The sequence below is a fragment of the Panthera tigris genome, chromosome F3 (genome assembly GCF_018350195.1).
Source record: "Panthera tigris isolate Pti1 chromosome F3, P.tigris_Pti1_mat1.1, whole genome shotgun sequence".
Taxonomy (NCBI): domain Eukaryota; kingdom Metazoa; phylum Chordata; class Mammalia; order Carnivora; family Felidae; genus Panthera; species Panthera tigris.
This window is the reverse complement of record NC_056678.1, coordinates 63,053,264-63,066,013: the sequence shown is the minus strand read 5'-3', so window position 1 is coordinate 63,066,013 and position 12,750 is coordinate 63,053,264. Positions and strand designations below refer to the sequence as shown.

At 56.0% G+C, this 12,750-nt stretch overlaps 1 protein-coding gene across 3 annotated transcripts in view; it reads left to right on the top strand.

Annotated features, from left to right (window-relative positions):
• Window positions 1-12,750, top strand: part of LOC102967731 (carboxyl-terminal PDZ ligand of neuronal nitric oxide synthase protein) — a 284,060-nt gene that overhangs the window by 251,542 nt on the left and 19,768 nt on the right. For all 3 annotated transcript variants that reach the window (XM_042977053.1, XM_042977052.1, XM_042977054.1), the window contains exons 7-8: window positions 3,788-3,954; window positions 5,595-5,774. In XM_042977053.1, the coding sequence (XP_042832987.1) occupies window positions 3,788-3,954; window positions 5,595-5,774 (347 nt within the window). The remainder of the gene's footprint in view (window positions 1-3,787; window positions 3,955-5,594; window positions 5,775-12,750) is intronic.

The window sequence follows — 12,750 nt, the reverse complement described above, 5'->3', positions numbered from 1 at the left end:
GATGGGAAACATTTCTTCCTCAAGGAAAGCTGCTTACCGCCCAGCCCCATAGTCACTTCCTTTTTACGGCCCCCGCTTGCTTGCTTACGGCCTACAAACCACTAGGATACACGTTTCTTCTTTCCATAAGTGCTTCCCCCAGAAGCATTTATCTACCGCGTTAGGATTTGTCTCTGTTAACGAAGCACCTTGCAGCACCGGGCTAGAACTCTTGATCGGTAGCTGTTTGTGTGCATTTTTGTTTTGTTGATAGGAGTCTCCCATGTGAGGGACTTGTCATTTAATGCACAGTTTATCTTTCCACTGGAGCCACCTCGCCTCTCCCATGCCCTCCCTGCCTGCCTTTCTTGCCTCCCTCATTCTTTCCACTGTTCCCGACCCTCGGGGAGATGTATCTTGTGTATCTTTTGGCAGCAGCTGCTGTAGGCCGGGTCCCCGGGGCTCAGAGCCAGGTGGGGCCGCTGCTCCTGTTCCGCTTGCCCGCCTCTGCCTGGTGCGGTTTCTTTGACTCCTGCAGAGGGTTTCCTGGGAGAGCTCCCGTTCCCTTGGAGGCGTCGTCCTCCCACGGCAGCAATCCAGTGCAGGGAAGGGCTTGGAACCCTTAGGAGGAATAGAGCTTCTTAAAAAGAACACTCGTCATCTAGACAGCGAGCAACGGGCTGGGATACCTGTTACACCTGCATCTCCTGGGCCTCCTGCTCCATCAGGACCCCCGAGCACGCTGCTCACCTCACCCTTCTGCTCTCCCACCTCACCTACCCCTCCGTCCCTGGCAACCACTGCCTGATCCTTTGTTTCTCCTTGGTTTTAGTTTCCTCCTTCCTTCAACAGATGTTTATCTAGTTCCCCTGACGTGCCAGGCTTGATTCTGGGTAGGCTGTGAACAAAAAAAAAGGGTCCCTGATGGCGAGGAGCTCGCTTTCAAAGTTGGGGGGACGGGGGAGGTGGTGCAAGCACGTGACAGATAAACGAGATCATCTGAGAGCATGTAAATGCAGGGAAGCAGGGTGGGGGGCTTTGCAGGTGGAAGCAGCCGGCCAGCTGGGAAGCAGGGTGGCACTGGTTTTAAGCACCAGGCCTGGAGCCAGACTGGCAGGCTTTGAGCCCCAGCTGCAGCCTTTCCAGCTCGGTGCCTCAGTTTATCTGTCACTGTCTGCCTCTTAGGACGGTTGTAAGGACAAATGATTTATACAGGTAAAACCCTTAAATTGTATCTGGAATGTACTAAGTACTATTTTTTTTTTAATGTTCATTTATTTTGAGAGAGAGGGAGGGAGAGGCAGGGAGAGAGAGAGAAAGGGAGAAAATCTCAAGCAGGCTCTGCAGTGGTAGCTTAGAGCCCTGCACAGGGCTCGATCTCCCGTGAGATCACGACCTGAGCCGAAACCAAGAGCCAGGCACATAACCAACTGAGCCACCCAGGTGCCCTAGTAAGTGCTATTTGATTTTAAGCTATTACTTTTGCAGTTTTGAGGCCAAAAAGAAAAAAGAAAAAAAGTGGGCATTTCCAGCACTTTGCGCCTGAGCTGATAACCCCTTGTTCTTTTTTTAAACCGTTTTTTATGGTATAATTGACATGTGAAAAGTTCTGCATTGATTCAGCAGCACCTATCCATTTAGCCCCTGAAGCCGCCTTCCAGAGTTACACTTCTGGGGTCACCCGGCTCCGCCAGGCTGCTTGTCCCCAGCTTGTGCCTTGTGGCCAGTGTCCCCCAGTCCAGGATTACCCTTCACCTGCCTCTTCCTGAGCCCAAGCCACCACTTCTGCCCCTCCTGGGGGGTCACCTGAGTCTTTTGCTATGTTGACTTCCTCCCCACCGCAGACAGACAAGATCAAGCCTTTCTCCATAACAAAACCAAATCCAGTCTTCCTTGCCCCTGTATCACTTCCCCCCGCCAGCCTAGCCCCTGCATCGCTCCCCCCAGCCTTGCCCCTGCATCACCGCCCCCACCCCCCAGCCTTATCTCTTTCCTTTCCTTCCCTTCAGAGCTCAGCTCTTTGCCAGACTTATCTGCACTCTCGTGTCTTCTTCCTAGTCCCCCACCCTCGCTGTTACTCCTTCAACCTCCAGTTGGTTGCCTTGCCTGCTGGCCTTTCCGGAGACCCCGGTCAAGGTCACTGAAGGGCCCCCAGCTAGCAAACTGAACCAGCCTCTCTGTGCAGGGTTCATCACAGGGAACGAGCACTCGCCTTCCCTGGGGGGCACCACCCTGTATACACGCACACACAACCTTTCTTTATCTGCGACTTGCTTTCCAACATCCTTTGTGCTTCTCCTGGTTCCCGGCGCCCTTTTCTGACTTCACTGGTTTCAACTGATGTTTATTTCCAGGCCAGGCCGTTCTCCTGAACTCTCCACTTACGTACCCAATAGCTGAGGGGTATCTCCACTTGGCTGTCACAGACCTTGTGATTCCAGCGGGTTTAAAACTCAATGCATCCTCTTACCCACAGCCCCGCTCCTCCTGAATTCTCCCTATAGGACGCCAGCCCCTACCGGATCACTAAATCAGAAATTTCAAAACGTCCTTGCATATTCCTCTCTCCTTCCCTCCTTCCTCCCACCTCCCACTCTCTCTCTGCCAGTTTTTCCCCACATCCTGTGATTTCTGCCCCCCCTGAAAATCTTTGACATCTGTTCCCCTCTTGTCTGCTACGGCTAGCATAAGCCCTCCCGTTTCTCACCCGGGGTATTGCTTTTCATCTTGTCCCTTCTAGATCTGTCCTCCACATCATCTCTAGGGTGAAACTCGAAAGAACGAAACCCTTTGGTATTGCTCACCTGCTTCCAGTCCTTTGAGATGGGATCCGCAGTCTTCCTGGTTGGGTCCCTCCCTACAGAGCCATTTGCAGTGAATATCGCCTGTATCTTTGCCCCTGCCTCCCCATCCCGCGCCTGCTTCCTCACCTGCCTTAGCTGGCACTTCTCCAGGTGGTGTTGCGCCCTCTGGACAGGCTGCTCTAACCCCTGCCTGAGTTAGCTGTCCGTCCTCTGTTGCCCTGCACCCCGGATCAGAGGGGACACGGCCCCCTGCTGCATCCGTGCTGTGTGTCTGTCTCCTCCGTCAGGCTGGGGAAGCCTGGAAGACACAGCTTTGGCTTATTTATTCTTATGCCCGGTAGATTTCTGTCACATACAGGTGCTTAATGAATGCTCATTGAACAAATGAAACCAGCATATGTCCTGCGGCTTTTAGTTACAATTCACTGCATCGAGTAGACGTGGTTTAAATAAGCAATTCGGAAAGTGGCACTTCTCTCCACTTCCAGGTCCAGTCCTCTCACCCTTGCGCAGGTGGGAATCCACACAGCCCAATCTCCTGTCTCCCAGTTTGCTAGAAGGTTTTGTTTTTTGTTTTGTTTTGTTTTGTTTTTAAATATCATTTCTTGTCCTTTCAGCTTCTGGGTCCCAGGAAAGTGGCAAATACCAGATCCCCCTCTTGTCTGTTAGGACCTGAGGAAGATCGTTAGCTGTGGGTCCACCCTCTAGATCTTGCCTTACCCGATGTGCTCACAGGCACGGCGTTCCGTCCACCCCGGCTTCCCCTCCCGGTGCTTACAGATGAGTTACTGTACTGACCTCCGCCCATCAGCCACAGTCAGCGATCGTGAAAACCAGCTGTTTTCTCAGCCAAGAGGGAGAATTGGGCGTGAAGGGTGGGTGGAGACGTCAGGGAGCTGGTGGCCTCTCTAGGCATGAGAGACCTGAAGGTGAAGTGCCGGGAAGGGGAGGACCCTGGCCTCGGTGCTGCCCTTCCCTTCCCTCCCTCTCTGTCATCCCCGCAGGCCGCCAGCTCACTGGAGCCGAGAGGGCCTCCACGGCCACCGCAGAGGAGACGGACATCGACGCAGTTGAGACCCCGCTCCAGGGGAACGATGTCCTGGAATTCAGCCGAGGTGTGACCGACCTTGACGCCGTAGGGAAGGAAGGAGGTTCCCACGCAGACCCCAAGGTAGGCAGGGCGTGACCCGTCACACCGTCCGCACGCACGCTGCCTCCTGGAGCAAAACGTGCTGCGGCCTCGGCCACCGTCAGAGTCCCCTCCTGTACCCGCTGGGTTAGCTTCCGAGTGCGGTGCACACGACCAAGCAGAGCAGCTTTCGTCTCCTCTGCGGGGGCCCGGCTCCTGCAGATGGGCCCGGTGGGCCGGCGCTCGACCCTGCTGTGTGTCAGGACACCACGGAGTTACCCTTGACGTGCGCCACCCTCCAGGGTCCCCTCTGTCCTGAGTCCCCTTCTCCCTGGAAGTCCTGCCCTCAGTGGCTCCTCATGGCAGCCTGATACCCGTGCAGAGCTAAGCCTCGAGCACCAGGACCGATCCCTTGGGGCTTAGCTGCTGGAGCGGAGTTCGTCCAGGCTCCCTCTGCCTGCGGCCAGCGACTGTGCATTTTGGTGCCGCCTCCTGCTGATGCCACAGAGGCTGGCAGCGCGCCCTTTGGGGGCCGGAAACTGCGAGACCACCCGAGGCATCATCAACTCCAACGTCACGTCCTACAGCTGAGATGGCGGGGCTCCCGAGAGGGTCCCGATAGAATCCAGACCGAGAGGGGCATCCGGGTGGCTCGGTCGGTTGACAGGCCGACTCTTGGTTTCGGCTCAGGTCATGATCTCGTGGTTCATGAGTTCGAGCCCCACATCGGGGGAGAGAGTCTCTCTCTCCCTCTCTCTCTGCCCCTCCTCTGCTCTGTCTCTCAAACTTAGAAAAAGAATTTTTTTACAAAAGAATCCAGACTGAGAAAGTGATAACTTGAGAGCACATTCCAACCCGAAGACACAGCAGAAAACCCGGAGGGACAATGCGAAGAGAGGGGGCTCCCCCTAGATTCCCCGTGTCACGGCCGCCTCTCCTTCCTGCCGTGTGTCGGCCTTTTCCGGTGCAGGCTGTGGGGCAGCTCATCAGGAGGAGGGAGAAACCTGTCTGGTCTGGGGGGTGGGATGGTCCCGAGTCATCACCTGATGCTTTCTTGGTGACATTTGTTCCCCGCAAGCGGCAAGAGCCGTCTGTCACTGGGTGCCTTTCTCCTGCACGTCTGCAGAGGGGCCAGCAGCAGACCTCCCGGAAACGAAATGGCTCTCCCTGCAGTTAGTTGATTTATGGATCCCATAAGCCATCTTCGTGACAGTTCCCACCTGCCCAGAGGGAGACAGGAGGGAGGGCACAAGGACGCCGTTCAGCCTGGCCCTCCCCGCGAGGCACACCCTGCTGGACTAGCCTCCCTCAAGCCTCGGGGCCCCGGGGGCAGCCCTGGAGGAGGGAACCCCGAGGACCCATCGGAGAGAAGGTGGAACTGCCCCCTTCCGGGTCCCATAGTGGGGTGGTGGGTGGCCAGAGACGGGCGCCCCAGAGTCCGGGTGTGCTATCGCTGGGTATGGTGCGAGAGGCGGGTGCCCGCCGTCTGCCTCCATCGCAGGGGGTCAGCCACTGAGGGTCCAGGCAAGGTGTCCTGGCGGGTGGCCCCGGCCGCCACACCACCTCCTCCCGGGGCCCCGTCCGCACGGCTGCTGGGGACGCCGCATCCCCCTCCGCCCGTGCCCGTGCCCGTGCCGTGTGTGTGAGAGCGGTCACTGCCCTGTGCTCTCTTCTCTCTCCAGGCTTCCCCCCGCCCCCAGGAGCCCGTGCTGGCAGCCTCGCCCAGGATGCTCCTCCCCTCCTGCCCCGCGCAGCCCCCAGGCCTGGGCCCGGGGACGCCGCTGTCCTCCCACCACCAGATGCAGCTCCTCCAGCAGCTCCTCCAGCAGCAGCAGCAGCAGACGCAAGTGGCTGTGGCCCAGGTCCTCCTCCGCCTCCTCCCTCCCCCTCAGGCTCCACTCTCATGGGCTTGACGCGCCTTCCCTGGCGGGGGCCGAGGGGCAGGTGTACAGCCTAGGGAGCCGTAAGGGATCGCTCACGCTGTCGGGTCGTTGCTTGTTGGGGAAGGGGGGCGAGGGGGATGCGGTTGGGCTAGGAGGGAACGTTCTGGCTTCCCGCGTACCCCCCCTCCCCCCCCCCTCCCCGCTCTGAGCTGGGCTTGGCTGGCTTGGCTGGACGTCGTTGGATAAGGACCTGAGCTCACCAAGGAAGGAGGTGCACACAGAGCCCCCCTCCCCTTCCTGCCTCATTTTCCTGGCGTTCGGGTGGGAAGGGACGCCTTTGGAGTCAGGACAGCTGTGACCTTGTGCAACCAGTCTTGAAAGAGCTTCAAGGACGAATTTGCACCAAACACCCTTGCAAAGACTCCCACCCCGCCCCCTACTGGCATCCTAACTGCCTTGTCCATTCACATCCCCACACCTCCGTCAGTGCTCTGCGTCTTCCCGGCATGATTTGATCTTGTACCGGCCTTGGAATTCGTCCCAATGGGATCTAACTTACAGGATGTTAGGTGCTGTATGTGAGCTACGTGAGAATTGGCTTCGATCTCAGGAGCGAAGTGCTGTTTGAGCCCCAAAGGCTTGTCAGGCCATGGCCTTGCAGAGGAGGACCAAGCTGGTTTCCCTTGCTGCTTCCGGCAGGGATTCCTTCTGCTTGCTTTCCGCAGAGGGGATTCTAATCCACATCTGGAGGGGATCCTAATCCACATCTGCTTTGGGACTTGTGAGTCTGACCTTCATAGGCTCATACCATTCATAGGCTGAATTCTGAGACTGAGGGATGGGTCAGGCTCTTGGGTGGGGTGGGGAGGGGGTCGTGGATAAGGGCAATGAGGAGGGTGGGGCCTCCCGAGCAGGGCAGTGGTGTGCGATCTGGCCAGGCAGCTCCACGCACTGGCATTCTCGATCTGTGTGACTAGGCTGACCTCTGAGGCTTTCTGCGTTCTAGAACGGCAGGGAGCAGACTTCTCTGGGGAGCACTCCCTGATCCCTGTTGTTTCTCCTGCTTAATCTTCTCACGACCCATGGGGTGGAGGGGTGGCCCAGTCAGAGCTGTGCTCTCCCATATGCACACCTTTAGAAAGCACCGGCCGCCTAACCAGAGCGGGATCTGCGACGACTTAGTTCTGGAAAAGACTTAGTTCTCTTAACACAGTCTCACAAGGACGGGTCCTGAGACGTCCTGAGACGTAGCCTCTCGGAGGATTTTTGCAGCCAGGTTGGAGAGAGTAGAATCAGTGTGCCATGGCTCCTAGGTGATTGGAGCCTTTAAAAAATTCTGACGGTGGAACAAAAGGATGTGTGCTAATGGTAGGAGCATTTGCAGGTGTTTCCAGAACAGCAAGAAAAAGAAGGCATGTCATTAATGGCTTCTTATACTTGGGAGGGGGGGGGGGAATCATTACTCTTTGTCAAATAACAGAATTCATCTCGTCTCCTTAATGGCGGTGTGGCAGTCCCTAGCGTCCCCTCCTCCCCGTTGTGACAGGATCACAAAGCCTCAGTGCTCCAGCACAGGGCCATTCCACGACTCACATCATTTCCGGAAGTTTCCCCTTGAATACAAATCCATTCTCCAACCCATAATACTTTTCTCTTGCAGCCTATCAATTGCCGAGTAATTATTATTTATCTAAGAAAGGGCTTGATGCATATTCATGATAGATATTACCAGCGAGTCATTTGAATTTGAAGTCACTGCTGAACGCTAAAGGGAACCTAGACACAAACGTACAACCTACACAACAAGAAGATTGTTGTGTCGGTCTGGGGAAGCCTTCAGTCTGCAAAGCCACAAGACCTGTAACTGGTCGTGGCTTTGCCACAAGCAGCATGAAACCCTCAAAGTGGTTTTCCGGTAGGGAATCAGGCATCTGCCTCAGTGGGGCAGCACTGCCCTGTTTTAATGGTCTCTCTCCTAGAAGACAGTGGATCTCAGGGAAGGGAAGAGTGTGGTGCTTGGGTGTACTGCATGCCACTCCCACGGGCTCTGACTCACAGTCTGTGGACTGTGGCTGGCGGTGTCCTGCCTGACCCTTGGTTCCCGCAGTGACGTGGCTGATTGGCCAGCGTCGGGCATGGGTCCTGGCGAGGTGACGGGTAGGGCCGGAGACTTGCGGCGTCTTCAGCCGGACGGGGAACTTGAGGTCAGAGATAGCTTCCTGGACATACATCTCTCCCCCTCTGCTGCCCGGGAACACAGAAGAGGTGTGGTGTCGCAGCCGAGGCTTTCAGATCCTGTGTCCTCCAGCCGACTGGGCCCTAAACCCTCCTTCTGTTACAAGTTCTTCTGCACGTTCCTCTTTCTCCCATTCCAGAGAGAATGGGCTTTGTATTAGTTTCCATGTCTTTGGGTGAAAACTATTGTATAGGAGATAGAAGTGGATCAATAGGCCTCCTTGACATCTTTCATGCACTTAAAATAGGGCAGACCAACGTTAAAAAGAAATAAAAAAAAAAAGGGGGGTGCCTGGGTAGTTCAGTCGGTTAAGCGTCTGACTCTCGATTTCAGCTCAGGTCGTGATCTTAACGGTTCGTGAGTTCAAACCCTGCCTCAGGCTCTGTGCTGACAGCATGGAGCCTGCTTAGGATTCTCCCTCTCCCTCTCCGCCTCTACCCTGCTCTCACTCTCTTTCTCTCTCTCCAAATAAACAAACATTAAAAAAAAAACAACCTGCCACAATCCCCAAAATTCCAGGGGGCAAGAATACCATGACCTCAGCACTTCAGGTAGGAACACAGTTTCTTTCTCTCTGGAAGCATCCAAGTCCTCCTATGTGACTTCTGGGTTGAGCTAAGGGTCCAGGCTTAGTTCCTTGCAAACAGGTTCACTCTTGGGGTCCCTTGTGGCATCCTGTATGCATGCCCCCCTCCCCATGTACTCTTCACAGGCTACTCCGTTCTGCTGTTGTCCTGGGACCGGGCTTGGATCTCCTTAACAGTGTTCTGATTTGTTCTAAGACCTTAAGATCTCTCCCAGCCTCTCCCTAATTGGTTCAGAGCCTCTCTAGGGGAGCCTGCCCTGGCCTTAGAGGTACAGGGGCAAAGGAGTTGTTCAACCAGCTCTTAAGCGTTTCTAGCTTAGACTTCAGTGTGTGAATAAGCCCCTCTGACCGCTTTCCCCACCCAGCATGAGGCTTGCCTGGCTGCACTAGCTTCCTCTTCTTTCAGTTGGGCCAGAAGTTCAAGGGTGTGAATGAGAGCATAGCCAAGCCCCAAACCAGAGCTGGGACATCGCTGGCACCTTGCATGGCCATGAGCTGGGCCCCTAGAGCTCCAGAATCGGCCTGGGCACCTCGGCTGACTGGCAGTAGTTAAGTAGGCGGGAGTCCTCCACACTTTGCCAGCTCCTGGCCTAGCTTGTGAGTGCACTGTCGCTATTTAAAGATTTCTCCTCTACCCGCTGCCCCTGGTGCTTATTCTGAAACCCGTGATTGGTTACTTCTGCTTCGCGATCGCGTACGCTGTCGATGCAGGAGCCGCACAGAAAACCCTCCACACCCCACCTCTAGGCCCTAGACTGAGCTTTTGTCGTCGTGGCTTCTGCCGGTCCCCAGCACCCCGGGTGCACTGCCCAGTCCCTGCCTTATGCATGCTGAGACAGCGTCACCTGCCTCCGCTGGTGCGTCCGGTGGGGGGGGGGGGGGGGGGGGGGGGAGGGCAAATTGCTGTGGTTCTCTCCACGCCATTTCCATGTGCCTGCTCCCTAACTTCAGCCTGGCCCTGCCCCCACTTCTCACGGAGGAGCTGGAGTCCAGGCAAGTAGGCTGGAGAGCCAGTGGGCAGTGGTCTGGTGTCGCTGGGTGGGCTGAGGGAGGGCGTCCGAACTGGAGGGTGCAGGGCTCAACTCCCACGTGGGGCGCCGTGGCGGGAACGCGGAGCGGGACACCGCACCCCAGCCGTGACCTTCCCACGGACTTCGTCTGTGAAGTGGGATAGTCGTTTGCCAAAGACCCTGTGGTTCTGGAAAGGAGGGGCTGACCCATACCTTTTCAGAAATTAATACGGCCTGCTTTTGCGAAAGGTGTTGAATTCTCAGAAAGAAAAGCATGCCGGATACAAAGAACTGTCCCATCTGGGAGGCGGGAGGGGGCGGTGCCTGCTCCCCGTTCACGTTCACGGTGGAGGAAGCGAGCACACACAGCTAGAGCGGACTGCCCAGAGCCCAGGCTGAAAATCGTGCTGCCCCGTTTCAGTGCCTCGAGGCCAGACCTGTATGTGCAAAACACAGGGACTATTAAGTGGCCTCAGATTTAAAAGGAGTCCAGGCTGTTTCGTCGCAGCCTGGCCTGGTTTGGGCTCTGCCGTGGCACGGACTGCCGCGGACAAAGTGATCCTTCTGCCTGATGTCACTTCTGATGGCTGCAGAAGGGCCTGTTGGCGCTGGCTTTAGGGAGCGGTGTGTGCTTTTGCATTCCTGGGGTTTGAAAACACTGGAAATGTTCTGACTCTGCATTTGCAAAGCTAAAATTCTTACTTAATCTGTTCGAGGAGCACTCAGACTCAGGAGCGTTTCTCCTGGCGCTTACTGCCTGAGGGAAGCATTAGATTCAAGGGCCTTTTATGTAGTGATGGCACTCCACCAGGGGAACTGGATTACCTGCAAAAAGAAGCTTCCAACATCCCCCCCCTCCCCTCCCCGACCTCGCTTCTGCAGGAGGGGACTCCTCTTGTGTCCCCAGTCCTCATTCTGTGATGTCAGAATGGGAATCTAGGCATTTTCTTCAGTGAGCCTTTGACACATGGCCCCCAGCGCTGACTGCCATGTTCACCAGGATGTGGGATCCTGGATTGCCTGAGCCTCTGGCGGCCCCCTCGGGTGAGAGTTGGAGGAAGTGAGGTCCAGGTGGAAGTGAATTCGCTACAATTGCATAGGGTGTAACCGCCAGACTGGAGCATTCCAGCTCCCGGTCCAGTGCTCCCAAGTGGCCCATTGTCCTGGGATGCGAGTCCCCGAGTCCCTGGTGTGTGTGCAGGGAGCCCGCTGTAGATGCCGATTAGCAGCATCTAGACTTCTCTGCTTTTTCTGTTCATATGCATTGAAAACTTTATCCCACATTTCTGCCTCATGTTTGTTTCACTCCAAAGGAAATAGAAAATGGGATAATTAACCCACCTGCACCGTAGATGCCTTTCAACGATACTCTTGATTGGCGTACGTTACCTTACTCACAGATGGGAGGTTAAGCTTGGCCCTTTCTCGGGAGGCACTTCTGGAGCCTTCCCACAGCAGTTGTTCTGTTTCTGAGAATCAGCAAGATTTGGGGGACTCTCAGGGGAAATACCTCCATGTCTCAGTTTCCAAAGAAAATAAAGGCTTAACAGCCACCCCACCACCTGATACTCCGCTTCAAATATTATTGCCACTTCTTTCCCTGTTCTCCTTGCTCTCTAGATCCTTCCTTAGTTTCCATGAGGCAGCAGATGAGGCTGATTTCTAAACCAAACCGTCACGTCCGTCCTCAGCAGCACCTTATGGAGGACAGATTTACTTTAGACTCCTTACACATCCGCCCCCCGGGGCAAGACAGGCCCAGCCTCAGGAGCCACTAATGGAAAGTGGCAACTAATCTCATTAGCGGCTCCCACATAACCGACTGCAAGGTCAGGTCCTCAAATCTGCCAGGAAGGAAGCAGCTGCTGAATCCAAGAGTGGGAGTCTCCAAGCGTCAGCGGCTAGAAGGGGCAGACGCTGGGCTCGGCAGGTCGCTGGGTCCGGTTGGACGGACCACGGAGCCGATACGGTCCTTTGCTCTCCGACAAAATGTGCAGCCCTTTGGAGCAAACTGGTCTTCGGAAAAAGCCCGAGCCGTTACTGTCTGAGCAAGAGTCGGCTGGCTCTTCCGACCCCTCTCCTGCCCCCACCTGACTCGCCCCAGTCAGCCTGCCTCAGTGTCTCCACTTCATCCACGTCGTATTTCCTGGTCCAGGAAAACCCTCTTTCCCACAAGCGGCCTTGGTGTGGGCCAAAATTCATGAGCTCCGTTTCTTCAGGGACCTTCTGAAACCCTCCGCGAAGGCCCCTTTATCCACCACTTGTAACAGGAATCAAATGGGTGAACATTGTTGTTGGCTTGTGACTCAGTTTCCTCAAGCTGGGCTCCTGTTACGATCACTCCACCTGTTCCCCTGGGTTTTCTCCCCATACCCGGTTACGCACCGAGAACAGACCCTCCGGGGCCCCGAGCACACTGTATGTGCCCTCGCCAGCTGCTCTACCGTGTATGAGGACAGTGGATGAGGGTCCTCTCTCTCCCACAGTGGGCGGCTCTGTAAACCGTTCACCTCCACCCTGCTGGGCTTGTGGGAGGAGGCCCGGCTGTGAATCAGTCAGCAGGCGTGTGACCCCTACCATGTATAAGGCACAGTCCAAGGTGCTGTGAGAAATGAAAAGGGGCTGGATGGTCAGGGAAAGAGGCCAGTACCCACAGATGGGAAAGAACAGACTTTATCACGACCGCCTCACTAATGAGGGGACTCTGTAGGACTTCTGGTTTCCCAGCACGTGTGGGCACGAGGAAGGGGAGAGGAAAGCCCGAGGAGGGGTTTGCTGTGACACCGTTCTTAGCTACTGGCTCAGCGTATCAGTTTCCGCTTTCCTTTCTTAAAGGACACGATGAGCGAAAGGCACCTCCGTCCACGTGGCGGTCACATGTTAGTTGTCAAACCTGATGGGGGCGCAGGGGCTGGGGCTCGGCATTTCCCTTCCTCTTGTGCTTGCTGCGGGGCCCTGAGTGGTATCTGAGTGACAAGCCACAGCCCTCCCTCGGGAGGTGCAAAGAGGCGCACGGGGCCGGGGACCCGGCTTCTTTGGGCTGCTGCTCCGAATGACGAGCCCAGGTGCCCACGTGTCCCCGGAAGGGCTTCTTCCTCGCGAATGGAACATGGCAGGTGTCTC